The sequence below is a fragment of the Pipistrellus kuhlii genome, unplaced genomic scaffold (assembly GCF_014108245.1).
Source record: "Pipistrellus kuhlii isolate mPipKuh1 unplaced genomic scaffold, mPipKuh1.p scaffold_m20_p_11, whole genome shotgun sequence".
In the NCBI taxonomy this organism is placed as follows: Eukaryota; Metazoa; Chordata; class Mammalia; order Chiroptera; family Vespertilionidae; genus Pipistrellus; species Pipistrellus kuhlii.
Genome location: NW_023425416.1, coordinates 2,879,328 through 2,897,914, shown reverse-complemented (window position 1 = coordinate 2,897,914; position 18,587 = coordinate 2,879,328). Strand labels below are relative to the sequence as shown.

General features: G+C 43.2%; 1 protein-coding gene across 1 annotated transcript in view; it reads right to left on the bottom strand.

The window, feature by feature from the left end:
• TAFA4 (TAFA chemokine like family member 4) overlaps positions 1–18,587 on the bottom strand; it is an 86,713-nt gene that overhangs the window by 11,605 nt on the left and 56,521 nt on the right. Inside the window, 2 exon segments of the mRNA XM_036430576.2 lie at positions 5,219–5,325; positions 5,327–5,366. Coding sequence (XP_036286469.1) covers positions 5,219–5,325; positions 5,327–5,366 — 147 coding nt within the window.

Genomic DNA, 18,587 nt, shown 5'->3' with positions numbered 1-18,587 from the left:
ACCCCAGGGTAACAACCCAAAGTGTCTTGAGACATTGTTGGATATTGAAAAACATTATTTGTGGTTATTAGATACTAGAGGTCCAGCGCATAACATTCATGTACTCGGGGATTGGGGGGGGGCAGGGGGGAATGTCGGGGGATCTCTCAGCTCAGCCTATACCCTTTCACAGTCCAGGAGCCCTCAGGGGATATCTGCTCCCCAGACCTAAGTGGGCAGTCGGACATCCTTAGCGCTGCCACAGAGGCGGGAGAGGCTCCTGCCACCACTGCTGTGCTTGCCAGCCATGAGCAAGGGTCAGCTCCTATGTTGAGCCTCTGCCCCCTGGTGGTCGGTGCACATCATAGTGACCAGTCATTCCTCCTAGCCTTTTATTATATAGGATACTCAGCCCAAATGAGAGGCTTAGCTGTTCATCAGACCTCATTAAACTGGGGCTTGTTAAAAGATGCCTACTCCATGGTAGACTAAGCCCCACAGCCCCTGGTCTTCCTCCATGCCCCCAGGGCGGGCAATGCCATAAGCCTAATGCTTAGAAACCTATGCTCTCAGGAATCTTGGGTTGTTTTAGTGAACTGTGTTCACAGCATTCCATGCCCTTTTATATTGGCATCCTCTGCTTCATCCAATCCAGAATACAAATTCCCAGGTGGCCATTAAACTTTAAAATGTGATTGTATCTAAGGCCTCTAATATGGCTCTGTTTACACCTTCAGGCTTGTCCCCTGCCCTGTCCAAGCCAGTCTGCACTTCTTCCACCTCCCGAGGTGGCCCACTCATTCTCAGGCACTTCACCTGGCTGTGCTGCCCAGATCCCTCCAACCTGGTGAGGTCTCCCCACTGCTCCTCTTCTCTGCTCTGCCCAGAGCCATTCGCAGACTAGAATTCAATTGTCCATCTCCTGAGGAAAGTGTGGGATGGTCTTTGAAAGCAGGACCATCCTCCCCTGGCATCTAGGGCACGCCAGGCACCAAGGTGCTAAATGAAAAGTTGATGAATGAACTCACACATGCAAGCCACATTTGTCCAGCTCACAGAGTGAGTCTGCAAAGTACACCTTGCTGGCATTCCCCTGGCGACCGGAGAAAGCCCAGAACCCTGTTCCATCGTCAGTGCCAGGGAGACCACACGCAGTGAAAAACCCCTGGGAAATCACAGCTGTAAGACAGACCTGAGTCTCACACAGTCGGAGCTACAGACATTGCCTCCAGTGCGAACAGTACTCTCATCCCAAAGCAAGCAAGTTCCTACATCTGAGAAAAACTCAGGTATCATCAAAGAAAAAAAAAAAAGTTTCACTGGATAGTTTTGCTCAGTGGCTAGAGCATCGACCTTCAGACTGAAGGGTCCCAGGTTTGATAATGGTCAAGGGCACATGCCCGGGTTGCAGGCTGATCCCCAGTAGGGGGCATGCAAGAGGCAGCAATCAATAATTCTCTCTCATCATTGATGTTTCTATCTCTCCCTCTCCCTTCCTCTCTAAAATCAATAAAAATATTTCCTTAAAAAAAGAAAAAGTTTATAAAGAAACTGCCTCCCATTCTTAAGCCTGTTTTATTAATCTTTTTAAACTCACTGTTTAAAAAGCATTCCCTTTGAAAAAAATAAAGCTTCATTGTACTACTCATTTATCTCATTTTATCATGAAACCACTCACGTGATCCCTGTAGAGCTGTGTAGAATGCAGTTCCCACCACCGAACAGCCTGTGAGTGCGGGAGAAGATCCAAAGGGGAATGCTGGCCAGCTGAACAGTTGTCTGTTTCAGGACCCAGGGAAGCACAGCCTCAATCGAGAAATTCCCAGACCTTCTCCCAAATCCCAAATGTGTATTAAAGACACACTTCAATAATTCAGGGAGATTCACAAATTCATTATAACAAAAAAGCTTTATGGGGGGCAGCTAATTGTTCTCCCTGTTTAACTCATAAAAGCTATAATTTTATGTAAAAGCAATGAACAAAATGAGATGTGGATTAATAAAAATGCATGAGGCTGTTCTACTTTCTATGCCAACATTAATTAGTGCCTGTGCCAGCATGTTCTCACCTTTGTTTTAATTTAAATGTAAATTGAAATGAATTTTATATTTCAGCTCCTCTCTATTCTTATTGACAAATAAGATCAGAGAAACTTTATTCTTTTGACAAATAAGAGAAGAGGAACCTATCAGCAGAGACCAGGTCTTTCCACAAGCCAATTAGCAGCATGATACTGCATCATTATTATGGGATAAAGATTAAGCAGGTAAAACTAAAAAGCCCTAATGGAAATATATTCAGTTAATGACTAGAAGATTAGGGGGATGTGAAAACAGAAATATATCCTCACTAAAGCCTGAACTACAACTTCCTGCCTCCTCAGTGACTGTGATCCAGTAAACATGTATTGAACACCAACTGTTTGCCGGGCAATGCCAAGTGCAGGGACACAAATACACAGACAAAATCTCAACCCATCTTTCAGAGTTTGGGTGTTCTCTGGCCACAAATGATGCTCTGAAGTTATATATTTACATAAAACTTACCCTGCACTAGGCACAGCTAGTCAAAAATTTCCATTTAAATTGGTACTAGTCATATTTCAAATGCTCATTTTGAATTAATCACACTTCAAATAGTCGGTGGCCACATGTGGTTAGTCACTGCCAACCATCCTGGCCACACCCGCATCACGACACATGGGTGCAGAGATCCAAAGGAGAACACGTGCCTCATCACAGAAGGTTCTGCTGCTCACTCTCTGCTCAGACACCCCATAATCGGTCCCCATCACCTCCTGGCCTCATGACATTAGGAAAATCAGGCAGTTGGCCAGTGAGGCTGCTGATTTGCCACAGACACAACCAAAATGTCCCTTCGGTATAAGAACGTTTGTATGGCATTATGGCCTATCCATTGACTAAAGCAGGTGGGATTAAGAAGTATCCAGTGTGATACTATTTGTGTACAACACATACATATAAAAAACTACCACATTTTCCACAAATCTATCTTAACCACACTTATATACAGAAAAATATATCGTCCAAACAGAAAAATGTAGCTTTAGGGTGGTGGCCAAAGGGCATTTTGCTCAAATATAAAACAAGCAAATTTAGGATAAGGTATTAATGTTCCCTTTACCAAGAGAAATATGCTAATAGTAATTGCTATGCCATTCCTATTTTCCAGGTACCAACACTCTGAGTATTTCCCTGGTCAAGTAGCTTTATTAAAAGGAGTGTAGCCATATACACCAACAGGAGGTGGGTTCAATTCCCAGTTAGGGCAAGACCTAGGCTGTAGGTTCAATAACATGCTGGGAAGCATACAGGAGCAATAGATTCATGTTGCTCTCTCACATCAATGTTTTTCTCTCACTCTCTCTCCCTGATTCCTGTCTCTCTAAAATCAATAAACATATCCTCATGTGAGGGTTAAAATAAAAATACTTTTGTATTATTGTAAAACATGATTTAGACATATAAGACTTAGTAGCCAAAGGTAGATTTTATTCTTCAAACAGCTGGAAGTCACCAAACTGGTTTCAAGAATAACAGTGATATGATCAGTTCTGTTTTCTGGAAGCATCATTCTTGTTACAGGGTGGGGAATGGAACCTGGGGGTTAGAAAGCTCAGCAGGATGTGGTGTTGCCCCGACTGTGGGGGTGACAGTGGGGTGGAGGAAAGTGAACTGACCTGAGAGAGCAAGGAGACAGAATACTTATGACTTGGCTTCAGTTGATGGAGGAAATATAATACACTGTTCCAGTTGGGGATATAGGAATTTAGCAAATTTCTTTTATATGCATTTTTAGTGTTAAAGATCTTTACCTTTTTTCACAGGTACACCTATAATCCTCAAATCCAAAAAGCTCTGAAAATGAAAAGGATTTCTGTAAGATGGCAGCAAAACCTGACTTGAATTAGCATGAAGCCCCATTCTGCATGACCATCATAAACCTCACTGTAGATATATTAATATCTGTGATTACGGGGTGCAACTGAAGAAGACAGAGGGTTTATTATGTAATAGATGGTATATGCACTATGTTACCTTCATAAAAAATCTGATGACACATGAATTTGGCGACACATTTGGCTCTCAGGGTTTCTGACAAAAAAAACATAGAAGGGAAATTTTCCAAGTTCCCTCTCCAGCTTTAGAGTAACTGAGATTACACTGATACAACACCACTGGTGAGCAAACAGCCCATAAAGATGTGCCTGGAGGATAGAGGTCAGCTATTATCATTGATTGTGCAATAGATCTGTAGTTAAGAATATGGCCCTAACAGGTATTGCTCAGTGGATAGAGCATCAGCCTGCAAACTGAAGGGTCCCAGGTTTGATTCAAGTCAAGGGGATGTACCTTGGTTGCGGACACATCCCCATTAGGGGATGTGCAAGAGGCAGCTGATCGATATTTCTCATCGATGTTTCTAATTCTCTATCCTTCTCCCTTCCTCTCTAAAAAAATCAATAAAATATATATTTTAAAAAAGAATATGTGTGCATGTGTCCATGTATGGGGGCATGTGTCTGTGTGCATGTGTGTCTGTGTGTGGTGCACATGTGCTTGAACTGCCAACCTTTACATGTGTATCAGATAAGCCTGGAAGAGTTCATTTTCTGGGAGGTTTCATGCCACTGTAAAGAAACTCTATAAGACTTAAGCTGTTCTCCTGGGAACTCGTGTTTCTAACAAGGTGTCTCCTGGGAAAAGGCAGGACATCAAAAGGAATCCTTCACTCTGCTAGGCATAGTATTCTGCTACGATTTGGAGACAACAAATGAGTAATACACAATCCCAAATTGTTCTCTGAGAAGTTGCACCAAAGAAGATGCTTTATAATGTATGTTAAAATAATAATAAACTAGAAATTAAGAAAATACTTGCCTATAATATTAACATAAGGTGAGAAAACCAGGCTGAGTCCAGCGTTTGAGAGCAGGAAGAAGAGCGTCTAAGGAAGCAGATGGGATAATGGGTCAGAAGAAGTCAAAGCACATCTTCCTCACTGTCCAGTAATGGAACTCCCACTTAAGAGACATCATTACTAATCTACCTTACTAATTATGAAATTTGTGGAGTTATATTTATGTTCATGTTTGAAGTAACACTGAACTAGAATAAACCTAGTTTTCTTTGCATCACAAAGACAGTAAAGTTGGGAGATTCTTGGTAGTTGTAGGTCCTTCCTGCAATATTAGATAAACAGACCAGAAGGCCTTACCTTCAACACAGGAAGGCTGAGCCCGAGTGGTGCCGGCCACCTGTCCCGGGAAGCATGAACACTTGACTGTTTGTGATCGCTCTTCTATGTGGTTTCTGTTACAGCACAGCCACCACCTCACAGGTCCCCTGCTGGACTTGATGCTGACCTGGTAGGTAATGGGGGGGGAGGGCGGTTTTACAGACCCGGGGCTGTTATGAGGAAAGGACACCACCAAGAACAAGAATGACACCATAACTACATTTTCCAACTTCCTATGCTGCCTAAGAATCTTTGCAACTTTTTATTTTGGTGCAATTTCACATGCAAACTAGAGGTCTGGTGCAAGAAATCATGCACAGGTGGGGTCCATAGGCCTAACAGGTGATCAGGGCCAGGCCAATCAGAGCCCAAAGGCCCTGGCGGAGTCAGGAGAGGAGGTGGCGGTCCCCAGGCCGGGTACAGAAGGAACAGATGCCAAACACCAACGCTGCCCTTAGAACCCCACCACCCCATGGTTCCCCACTTTCCCCCCCCTTCGCTCAGTGCCGTGCCACCACTGGGGGCCTTCTGACCAGGGGAGGCGTGGAAGGAGGGGCCAGGAGAGGTTTCAATCCCAGGAGGTAGCAAATCAATGATTCTCTATCATCATTGATACTTCTATCTTTATTTCCATGTCTGAAATCAGTCAAATCAATCATATCTTAAAATGCAAGGTTTTTAGAGGAAGAAAGGTAGTGCAAGGGAGCTATTGACAGGGGGCATTTGAGATCTTGCTCACATTTCAGATAGGGTAACATAAGGTGGTCCTCAGGGGGTGACAGGTGAGGAGTAGCAGTGGGTGGTGCAGGGCACTGCAGGTTAAGGAATGGGCTGTAATGACGGGGAATGTCTGTGACAGTGACACCGAGTACATTTTGGGGACATCCCTGGGATTATTCATCCCCAAGAGGTTTTGATTCCGGACGGGGAGAGAAACACGGAGATCAGCTGGCCTTTCTTAGCCTAAAAGAGTGGGCTGCCCTGCTTCCCTACAAATGTAAACATACAGTGTGACTGCACATGGACGACATTCTGAGGCCAAATCAATGCCCAGCCAGCCCTGGTGGCTGTGTCCTGCTGCTCTCTGGCTGTGCTGCAATGCTATTGGCTGGGAGGCCGAAGCCACGACCAAGCACACATAGTATACGAAGGGGCAGGCAGGAAGCCAGAAGCCGGAAGTGGGAGCTGAGGTGGTCCTGCAGCGCTGTGTCCACCATGGAGCTGGACAGGGAGCAGCTGTCGGTGCGACCAGCTATGGAGTCGGAGGGGCTGCACTTCCTGCACCTCACCAGTGAGTCCCCACAGGCCAGCAGAGTGCCAGCCAAGCTGGTGGAGCCTGAGGAGGCCTTTCCCTCCTGGAGTCCTTCTTCCCAGTGTGGCAGCATCAGCTGCTTTTTTTTTTTTTTTTTCTCCAATTTATTTTTTTTACTGGAAAGCAAGCTCTGGGCTTGCGGTTCCTGAGATCCCTGGTCCATAGCATGTGCCTCCAGGCCTCACTGTGCCTCCCTCCCCCTCTTCCTGCATTGAGCATCTGGCCCCTGGTGGTCAGTGCTCATCATAGCGACTGGTCGACTGGTCGACTGGTCGTCCTGGTTGTTGTGCTGTAATGGTGACGGGGCTTTTATTACATAGGCTATATATAACAATGTCGGAGGAGAGAGGTGAGGTCAAGGTGACAGAGCAGGAAGATCTTGGGCTCACCTCCTCCCGTCAGTACATTAAAACTAACTGCAGAACACACTCTCTACAACCGAAACTATAGAGAAAAAGCCACATCACGATGGGTAAGGGGTCAGCAGAGGCATTCCACAGTGGGAGGGCTAGCACAGCCTGGAGGCCGCTGGAGGAGTGAGGCGTCTGGCCCACCTCAGGCTCTCCAGCGGGGACCTGCTCCAGGAGGAGGAGCCCCTAACATCTGGTTGTGAGAACCAGCAAGGCTTGTGTTCCAGAAACTGAGGGCTCTGGGAAAGCGAGCACCCTCCCTCCCTGGGCCTGTGCACAAGTCACTCATTCTGAGTCAAAGCACAGGGGTCATTCGTGAAAGAGATATATTCCCTGATTTTAGGGTGACCGGAGGGATTTGGTGGGCTCTCTCTGGGAATAGTAAGTGGCTTTCTCTCCTTGTTTATTATGTTTGCTCTCTGCTCTCCAGCCTGCCTGACACTCTCCATTGTGCTAACCATTCCACTCAGCATTCCCCTGAGGACCTACCCAGCCAACCATCTTCCAAAGCAGCACTCTGCTCCCCGCCCTAGAACTCAGTGGCAGCCCAGGGGGCCTGGAAATGAGGAGCTCTGTCCCCACCTCCTGGAGATGGCTGGGAACATCCCCAAAGTGGGGTTGAGGGGCCATACCCCATGCACTAATGTACCCACAATAATAGTGACCAGGTCTCAGCCTTCCACCCTGGAAGCTGCTCTGTACACCAGCAACTGTGGCAGCAGGCCAGGGCAGAGGCCAGCTCAACCCCCCACTACCATTCAGAAGGCCAGGCCATCAGACAAATGAGCTTCAGACCAACCTACCGAACACAGTGCCTTCAACAGTTGCAACCCAAGCTCAAGAGCATACACAGCCCACACAGGGGATTCCCTGGAAAACCGGGCACTGTTGACCATGGGGTTGCATTACTGACACCTTATATATAAGTTCACTCTTCCAATACCGTGAGTCATACCTAATACACAGAAACAGTCTTAGGCCAAATGAGGAGACACAAAATTTCTTCCATATTAGAAAATAAGACAAAACCTAAGAAAAGAACTAAATGAAGTGGAAACAGGCAATCAACCATATAAAAAGTTCAAAGTAATGGTCATGAGAGTGCTCACCAAACTTGGGAGATGGATAGATAAATACAGGGAAAACTTCAATAAAGATAAAAATACCAGAACGAAATAATACAATAATTGAAGAAAAATATACTAGAGAATATCAATAGCAAATATGAGGCAGAAAAACAGGTAAGCTATATGGTAGACAAAATAGTGGAAATCACTGAATTGGAAAATCAAAAATAAATTTTCAAAATGAGGAGAGTGTAAGGGTCCTCTGAGACAAAATTAGGCATTCTACCATTGGCATTAGAGAGTCCCAGGAGAAGAGAGGGAAAAGGACAAAAACAAAAACTTCCCTAACCTGGCAAAGGAAATAGGCATCCAAGTCCCAAGAAGCACTGGAACATTCTCCAAGATAGACCACATTAGGCCACAGACAATTCTCAATTTATATATATATATATATATATATATATATATATATATATATATATATATATATATGGCTAATATGCTAAGTGTCCCTCCTACTGTTCAACCAGTCTCTATGATGCACACTCAACACAGGAGCTGCCAAGCTGCAGTGATGGCAGCAGTTCTTGAGTGACACACCCCAAAATGAGAGAGGAGGAAGCTCGATTCCTCATGGGGCGGCATGATTCCACCTTCGGCCATGGGTTATGTTGTTGCTGGGGTACTGTCAGCCCTGAATCTGGTTTACTGCACACTTGCATTCATGTTCCACACCCTGTATGACTGCAACTTTGTAAAGTGCCCTCTGGTTCTCCGGGACCCCATGGGGGATATCAGAGAGCCAGTTTTGGCCCAATCCCCACAGGCCAGCTGGAGAGCCCCAACTGCTGGAGGGACTCTGCTCACTCGGCAGACACCCGGGAGAGATGGTGGGAGGGTGGGAGGTTGGCTCCAGGGTGTGGCCAGCTGGTTTCATCCAGTCCCACTCCACCAGCCACCTTCTAATTAATTTCCTTTCAGTGTGCATGAATCCATGCACCAGGTCACTAGTTCAAGAATAAAATAATATCAAGTGTCTCAGACCACAATGGTATGAAACTAGAAACCAATTACAAGAAAAAATGAAAAAGCACAAACACATGGAGCTAAACAATATGCTACTTAATGATTAATGGGTTAACAAATAAATCAAAGAAAAAGAAAAATATCTTAAGACAAATGAAAGTGAAAACACAACATTCTAAAATCTATGGGACACAGCAAAAACAGTTCTAAGATTGAAGTTCATAGTGATATACAGTCCGACCTCAAAAAACAAGAAAAATCTCAAATAACAAATATAACCTTACACCTAGGACAACTAGAAAAGAAAGGAAAAACAAAGCCAAAAGTTATTATAAAGAAGGATATAATAAAGATCAGAGCAGAAATAAATGTAATACAGACTTTAGAAAACAATAGAAAAGATCAATGAATCTAGAGCTGGCTGTTTTGAAAAGAAAAAAAAATTGATAAACTTTTAACCAGAATCATAAAGAAAAAAAGGGAAAGGACTCAAATAAATAAAATGGGAAATAAAGTGGTAAAGTTTCAACTGACACCACAGAAATACAAGGAATCATAAAAGATTACTACAAATAATTATACTGTCACTATTTGCAGATAATATAATACTATATATAGAAACCCCTAAAAATCTTCACCAAAAACTATGAGAACTAAAAAATGAATTCAGCAAAGTTGCAGAACACAAAATTAATATATGAAATCAGTTGTGGCCCTAGCTGGTTTTGCTCAGTGGTTAGAGCATCAGCCTGTGGACTGAAGGGCTAAAGGGTCCTGGGTTCAATTCAGGTCATGGGCATATGACAGGGTTGTGGGTTCAATCCCCAGTGTAGGGTGTGTAGAAGGCAGTCAATCAATGATTCTTTCTCATCATTTATGTTTTTATCTCTCTCTCTCTCTCCCTGAAATCAATAAAAATATTTTTCATAAAAGAAAATAAATCAGTTTTGGCCTGGCCAGTGTGGGTCAGTGATTGAGCATTGACACAAGAATCAAGAGGTAGCTGGTTCAATTCCAGTGGGGGAGGAGGGGAGGGTAATAGGAAGCAGCAGATAGATGTTTCTCTCTCATCGATATTTATATCTATCCTTCTTCCTTCTTCTCTCTCTAAAATCAGTGCAAACATATTTTTTAAAAAGAAACCAGTTATATTTTTACATACTAACTAGAGGCCCGGTGCACAAAATTCATGCACTGGGGGGTGTCCCTCAGCCCAGCCCACACCCTTTCTAATCTGGGACCCCTCAGGGGATGTCCGACTGCCGGTCAGACCGGCAGTCTGACATACCCCTCATAATCCAGAACTGTTGGTTCCTAACAATTCGTCTGCCTGGCTGCCTGATTGCCCCTAACCATTCTACATGCTGTCATGATAGCCCCATAACCACTCCCCTGCTGACCTGATTGACAACTAACTGCTCCCCTGCTGGCCCAATCACCCTCAACTTCCCTTCTCTGCACGCACAATCCAGCCTAACTGCCCTCCCCTGCCAGCCATCTTGTGATGACATGGAGTGGCCACTTATGACATCACAGGGTAAAGATTTTGGTGATCTTGTGACAACGTGGGGGTGACCATCTTGTGATGACATGGGGGTTACCATCTTGTAGCGGCCATCTTGTGATGAAGTGGGGGTGGCCATCTTGTGACATGAATGTGTGAGGGTCAATTTGCATATAACCTCTTTATTATTGATATATAGGATAACAAACCATTGGGGAGAGCAATCAAGGGGGGAAAAAATCTCATTTACCATTGCATCAAAAATAATAAAAAACACAGGAATAAATTTAACCAAGGAGGTGAAATACTGGAAACTATATGATATTAAAGAAAGAACCTGGGAACACAAATAAATGAAAAGACATACCATGCTTACAGTATTGTTAAATGTCTGAACTGCCCATAAAGCATTCATAGGGCCAATGCAATCCCTATCAAATACCAATGGCATTTTTCACAGAACTAGAACAAATAATCTTAAAATTTATATGGTATACAAAAGACCTCAAATAGCTAAAGCAATCTTGAAAAGGAAGAACAAAGTTGAAGGTGTCATACTCACTGATTTTATACTACAAAGCTATGTCATCAAAACAGTCTGATACTGGCTAAAAAGTAGACACATAAATCAATAGCTCAGAAATGAACCCACTCCTACGTGGTCAATTAATCTATGACAAAGGAGGCAAGAACATACAATGGGGAAAAGACAGTCTATTTAATAAATGGTGTGGAGAAAACTGGACAGCTACATACAAAAACATGAAAGTAGAGCACTTTCTTACACTATTTTAAAAAAAATAAACTCAAGCCGAAACTGATTTGGCTCAGTGAATAGAGCGTCAGCCTTTGGACTGAAGGGTCCCAGGTTTGATTCCAGTCAAGGGCATGTACCTTGGTTGTGGGCACATTCCCAGTAGTGGGGGTGCAAGAGGCAGCTGATCAACGTTTCTCTCTCATTGGTGTTTCTGGCTCTCTATCCCTCTCTCTTCCTCTCTGTAAAAAATCAATAAAATATATTTTTTTAAATAATAATAATAAATAAAAATAAACTCAAAATGGATTAAAGACTTAAAGGCAAGACAAGACACCATAAAACTCCTAGACTAAATCATAAGAAGTAAATTCTTTGATATCAATATTAGTAATAATTTTTTGTGTATGTCTCCCTAAGCAAGGGCAATGAAACCAACAATAAACAAATGAGACTGCATTAAACTAAAGAGAGTTTGCAAAGGAAAGAAAACTATCATCAAAATTACAAAGCAACCCACTAAATGGCAGAATACATTTGCAATTTTGATGCATGCAACAAGGGTTTAATATCTAAAATATATAATGACCTCATACAAGTCAACATTAAAAAAATCTGATTTAAAATTAGAGAACCTGAATAGAGATTCTCCCAAAGAAGATATACAGATGGCCAACAGACACATGAAAAGATGCTCAAAATCCCTAATCATCAGGAAATGCAAATCAAATCCCAATGAAACCACCTCACACCTGTCAGGTTGGCTATTAAAAAAACAAGTATTGTGGAGAATGTAAGAAAAGGAAACCCTCAGGCACTGTTGGTGAGAATGCAGATTGTTGCACCCACTATGGGAAACAGTATGGAGGTTCCTCACATAGGACTGCCTTGTGACCCAGCAATTCCACCTCTGGCTATCTATAAAAATAAAAATAAAACTAATTCAAAAATACATGCACACTCTGTTCACTGCAGCATTATTTAAAACAGCCAAGATATGAAAGCAACCTCAGTGGCCACTGATAGATGAACAGATAAAGAGGATGTGGTACACAGACACACACACACACACACACACACATACACACTACACACCACACACACACACACACCGACACACACACACACACACACACACACATACACACCACACACACACACCAACACACACACACATACACCACACACACAGAGAACACACACACACACACACACACACCACACACACACACACACCACACACCATACACACACACACACACACCACACACACACACACACCACACACCATACACACACACACACACCACACACACACCACACACACACACGCACAGACACACATACCACACACACACACCACACACACACCACACACACACACACCACACACACCACACACACACACCACACACCACACACACACACAAAGACACACACACCACACACACACCACACACACACACACCACACACACACACACACACATACACACAAACCACACACACACATACACTCACACCACACACACATACACACAAACACATACACACACACCACACACACACACACCACACCACACACACACACACACACACACACACACACACACTGGAATATTACTCAGCCATAAAAAAGAATGAAATCTTAACATCTGTAACAACATGAATGGAGTATACTGAGTGAATTAATTCAGAGAAGAAAGAGAAATACTATATGATCTCATTAATATGTGGAATCCAAAAAATAAACAAAACAAAAACAGACTCATAGACAGAGAACAGACTGATAGTTGCTGAGGGGAAAGGATGGGGTGAAGGTGTGAAACATGAAGGGGATTAAAACGTACAAATTCCCAATTATAAAATCAGAAAGTCACAGACTGTACTGTGAGACATAGGGAATACAGTCAATAATATAAAAATAACCTTGTAGGGTGTTGGTTGGTTACTAGATTTATTGTGGTGATCACCTCATTAGGCATATAAATGCTGAATGAACATATTGTACAGCTTAACCTAATGTAACATTGTGTATTAACTATATTTTAACTTTTAAAGGAAGAATTCACAGTGAGGAAGATGCTACTTCAGTGATCATTTGGTCATTTCTTCTTCCAGCATGCATTTTTTAGGGTTGATATTTTTTACAGTGGCTATTTTTTGTTTTTCATATAAAAACAACAAAGGTAAGTTTGAACATTTTTTAAAGCTCTCAAAAATAGTGCAAATAACTTCTATAAGCCTGTGGTAGAAAGAAATTAGACCCCTAAAAGATTCAACCCATGGTTATGTTATATTGCTTACATGGCACAGATTTTGCAGATATCATTAAGGTTACTAATTGATTTTAATAAAGAGAAATCAGTCAGACAGTGAAAGACAAATACTATATGATTTCACTTGTATGTGGGATTAAAAAAAAAAAATAAATGAAGAAAATAGAAACTCAGAGAAGCAGAGAACGAAATGTCAGTTGCTAGAAGGGAGTGAGTTGGGGGCTGGGCGAAAAGGGGGAAGGGATTAAGAAGTAAAATGACCAGTTATAAATAGAGTGATGGAGATGTAAAATAGTCAATAACAGAGCAACACCTGTCTGTGTTATCAGAGAGGTCCTGACCTTCAGGGCAATCACTTTGTAACAGGAGCAGGTTGTTAATTTATATCACAATACATTTTATTACTTAGGGGTATTACTTATAACAACAGAAACTGATCTGAGCAAAATTAATCCAGAGAGAATTTATTGGAAAAGGAAACTGCAGAACCAAGAGAGAACTTATCTTAATAAGTGGAATGTTCCTCATGGCTGACCCTGAATGAAGCATTCCATTGCCTGAGTCTGTCATACTGCTCAAGGCAAGGTCAGCTGTGAAACCACCAGCTCAGCCCCCAACCATCCCACTCCTAGTATCCGCAGCTTTGTGCAGTCCCTTCCCACATGGAAATAGCTTGGTCTCTATGATCAAGGGCAGGCAGTAGAAGTGATGGCACGTCACTTCCAAGACTGGGTGGCTACTGGGTGCACCTCAGATCACGCCCTCTGGGGAAAGCCCTGGAAAGAGGCCAGTGTGGCAAGAAACTGAGGTCTGCAGCCAAAGTCACAGAGGTGAGCTGGTAATCAGACTGCCTTCCCACTGGCCAGTGCTGCTCCGGGGTGGCTGTCACTGCCACGTTAAGTTATAAAAGACAGCAGCACGCTCACTTGCCTGCTCACCACTCACTCTGGGGAAACCATGTTGTAGCTCTCTGAAGAGGCCCTGGGCCCACAACTGAAGTCTACTGCCATCAGTCAGTCATCTGAGTGAATGGAGGTACAACCTGCCACCACCCTTCACTGAGTCTTCAAAGACTGCACCACCAGCAACAGCTCAACTAGAACCTGACCAACGAGGCAGGCCCCCCCCCCCACTGAGCCTCTCCCAGATTCCAGATGCTCACAGTCCATGTGAAATAGTTCGTGGATTGATTTAAGCTTCTAACATTTCAGCTAATTTGTTGCATAACAACAAATAACAAACTACCAACTCTGGCTGCACCAAGACGCAGGGACTGAGCTTTGCTCTGATAAAAGCAGCATTATCAGGAGTGCAGAAGAGGCAAGGTTTAGAAATGATTAATAAAAGGCAACCTTTTGTAGCACCCTCGTACTTCTCAGATACACCATTTACATATAAATGATTCTGTGAATTACAAGCAATCGCATCACTCATTAGGAGAGGTTCCCGCAGGGTTTCCCGCTGGGAAAGGCTTTTCTTGGTGCCTGCTGTTTGGTACTGTGTTTCACATAACCAGTTCAAAAAATTCCATAATTCTGACTTTCCATCCATAAAAACAGGCCTCCCACACAATTAGCTTTATGTTATTCTGAACGTTTTTCAGGCCCCTCCATGTCATACTATCTTAAATATTGGTGGGAGCAAAGTTCAGTGACCAGAGAAAACAAATACTAAGGGAAAGCTCCATTTATTAAAACATAGAAGAGCCGGTTCCCAGAGAAGCAACCCCAGTGTGAGGGGTTAATCTGCTGCACAAGAAAGCATAAATGTAAAAGAAGTGATCCTATATAATACTGAGTGTCTGGTCCGTTCAACCAATTAAAGCATAATATGCTAATGATATGCCAAGGCCGCTCAACCACTCAGTGTGATGTGCACTGACCACCAGGGGCAGATGCTCCAACTGATAGGTTATCTTGCTGTTTCGGTCCAGCTGAACAGGACTGAGCGAAATAAGCCAGACATGCCCTGGAGCTCTCCCATGGTCGCTCCCCAGCTGGCCAACCTCCCGCGCACCTCCCCGGCCTCAATCATGCACCAGTGGGGTCCCTTGGCCTGGCCTCTAGAACCGGACCTCTAGTTAAAATGTAAACTTAATCAAATGTTCACAACAAGAGTGTTGATTTCCCATAGGTAGTTGTATGCAACTGTAAAAAAAAAAAAAAAAAAAAAAAAGTAATAGTAATTCCAATGTCAGTAGTAACCCAGGGCTTTAGCTCTGAGTAAGCAGAAAAGTGAGGACTGGGAATAGTTGGTGGGAGATCCTTTTCTGGCCTCCAGTTGCAAATTATCACTTCAGGTAACATTCCTGACAGCTGACTAGCCATGTGGGGGCAGCAGGAATTCATCCCAGGTCCTGTCTCACCAACAGCCCTCCCTGCGGCCACTGTCTCAGTTTGCTCAAACTGCAATAACAAAATACAGGCCGAGTGGCTCAAACGACAGGTAATTAATTTTTCATCATTTTGGAGGGTAGATGCCAAGATCAAGATACTGCCAATTCCATTCCTGATGAGGCCTCTCTTCCGGGCTCTCAGCCACCATCTTCTAACCTGTCTGCACAGGGATAGAGGGCTCTGGGTCACTTCCCCTTTTGGTAAGGACACCGGCACTATCAGATCAAGCCCGTCTTCATGACCTCATTTAACCTCTATCACCTCCTCACAGACCCTTTCTCCAAATACAGTCATATTAGGGTTAGACTAGAATTTGGGACAGGAGTAAGGATACAAACATTCAGTCCATAATTGCCATCGTGCCTTAATTAGATTTTAAGTGACCCTAGGGAGTCTAGAATGAAAGCAGCTTTAAACCTGATTTAAAAAATAAAAGAAATATGCTTTAGAAACTTCTTAGAATTGCCAAGAAGTGATTGGGACATTTATTAATAATACTAGCGGCCCAGTGCATGAATTCATGCACAGGTAGGATCCAGCTGGCCTGCCCTGCTTGGGACTGATGGGGGTGGGATGGCCAGCGGGAGAGGACGTGGGTGGTTGGTGTGTTTTTTTCATATTCAAACTTGTCTGAATAATCAGCTTGCCTGGTCTAGGATTTTATTCATTTTACAGCACCCACAATTGTATTTAACTGACTTTAAGGTACATATTTGTTAATTTTTTAATCTGTTGAGAGGTGTTACAACTGATAGCACCTTACCACAATAATTGGCCTTGCTTTTCTTTGTTAGAAATACACACAACAGCAGTTTGTCTCACAACTGGCAGCATCTGGGATTTAATAAAATATAGTAACTTGCAGATACTGTTCTAATTTTTTTTTACAAATATTACCCTGTGTAATCTTACTAAAGTGCTATGATGCAGGTGCTATTTTTATTTGTTTTACATTTAACAAAATGTACAAAAATCAACTAAACTAAGGTTGCACAATTAGAAATTAAAAAGAGGTGAGCTCTGAACCTAGACAGTGTCCATATTCTCACAGAATGAGGGGCAGGAGGAGTGATGTAGCTAATATCACCCCAACTATAGCCAAAGTGGTGTCTCCCCCTTGGCAGGGCACAAGACATGGCTCAGCTTCCCACTGAAAACCACTCTCCCACTGAAACCGGTGTGGCTCAGTGGATAGAGTTATCAACCTGCAGACTGAAAGATCCCAGGTTCGATTCTGGTCAAGGGCATTTACCTTGGTTGCAGGCACATCCCCAGTAAGGGGTGTACTGGAGGCAGCTGGTCAATGTTTCTATCTCATTGATGTTTCTAGCTCTCTATCCCTCTCCCTTCCTCCCTGTAAAAAAAAATCAATAAAGTATATTAAAAAAAAAAAAGAAAGAAAGAAAGAAAGAAAGAAAGAAAGAAAGAAAGAAAGAAAGAAAGAAAGAAAGGAAGGAAGAAAGAAAGAAAGAAAGGAAACCACTCTCCCACTTGACAGTGTTTATGGGGCTTTGCATAAAGGGCCTTTTCTAGATGTGTGTACTGTTGGCACTGGACTATGATCTTTGAACATGCATGTGTGTTACTTCTTTGTAGTCTACAGCTCCCGGCCTAGGAGATAGGAACTCAGAAGCAGGTACTTAAAAATGTCCAAAGCATCATGGCAGAAGACAAGGATCCAATACAGGTTACACACTGATTATACTGGTTTGAGCAGCACATTTTATAACACTGTATTCGAGTTCTCCAAATAAATAGAACCAATAAATATAAATAGATATAAAGAATGAGGATGGAGAGAAGGGAGGAGAGAGGAGGTTTGGGGAAGGGGAATGGGAAGGGAGAAAAGGAGATGGGAAAAGAGAGGAGAGGAGAAGAGACTGTGGTTGATTGGTTATGGATCTTGGCAAGACCCAAGATCCAAAGGGTGAGTTGCAAGCTGGAGGCTTAGAAGACCTGACAGCTTAGCTCCAGTCTGAGCCCAAAGGTCTGAAGCCAGGGACCTGTGGTGTCATTCCAGCCGAAAAGCTGTCAGGCTGGAGAACCAGCAGAAGCCTGTTTGGGTTTGTATCCAAAGGCACACAAAGACTGACGTCCCAGTTCTAATGCAGGAAGACTTCTCTCTCACTCAGGGGATAGTCAGGCTTTTTGTTCTATTTTCCCACCTTCAACTGGCTGGATAGGATGCTCCCACATGAGGGAGGGCAATCTTCTTTACTCAAATGCCTTCCAAAACACCCTCACAGAAAAACCCAGAATAACGTTTGACCAAATATCTGGGCATTCCCATGGCCCAGTCAAGCAGACATACAAATTAACCACCACAGTTATCACAACTGCAATATAGTGTTTCTACAATAGATGGGAAAAGGTGAAAGCTGAGAACAGGTAAAGAACTAGTGGCTTTGTGGCAAACTTCCTTCTTTAACTCCATACAGGAGGGATGCCTTGTTCAACGGCTTAGTCCCCGAGGAAGGCCATTTCCATTTAAAATGGAAAGGTGTGTTTTCCACTTTAAACAGTGGGGAACATTTTCGTTGGAGTGCCATCTTGAAAACTAAGTCTCTATACATGAGACCCATGCAGTGAGTGGGAGGTTGT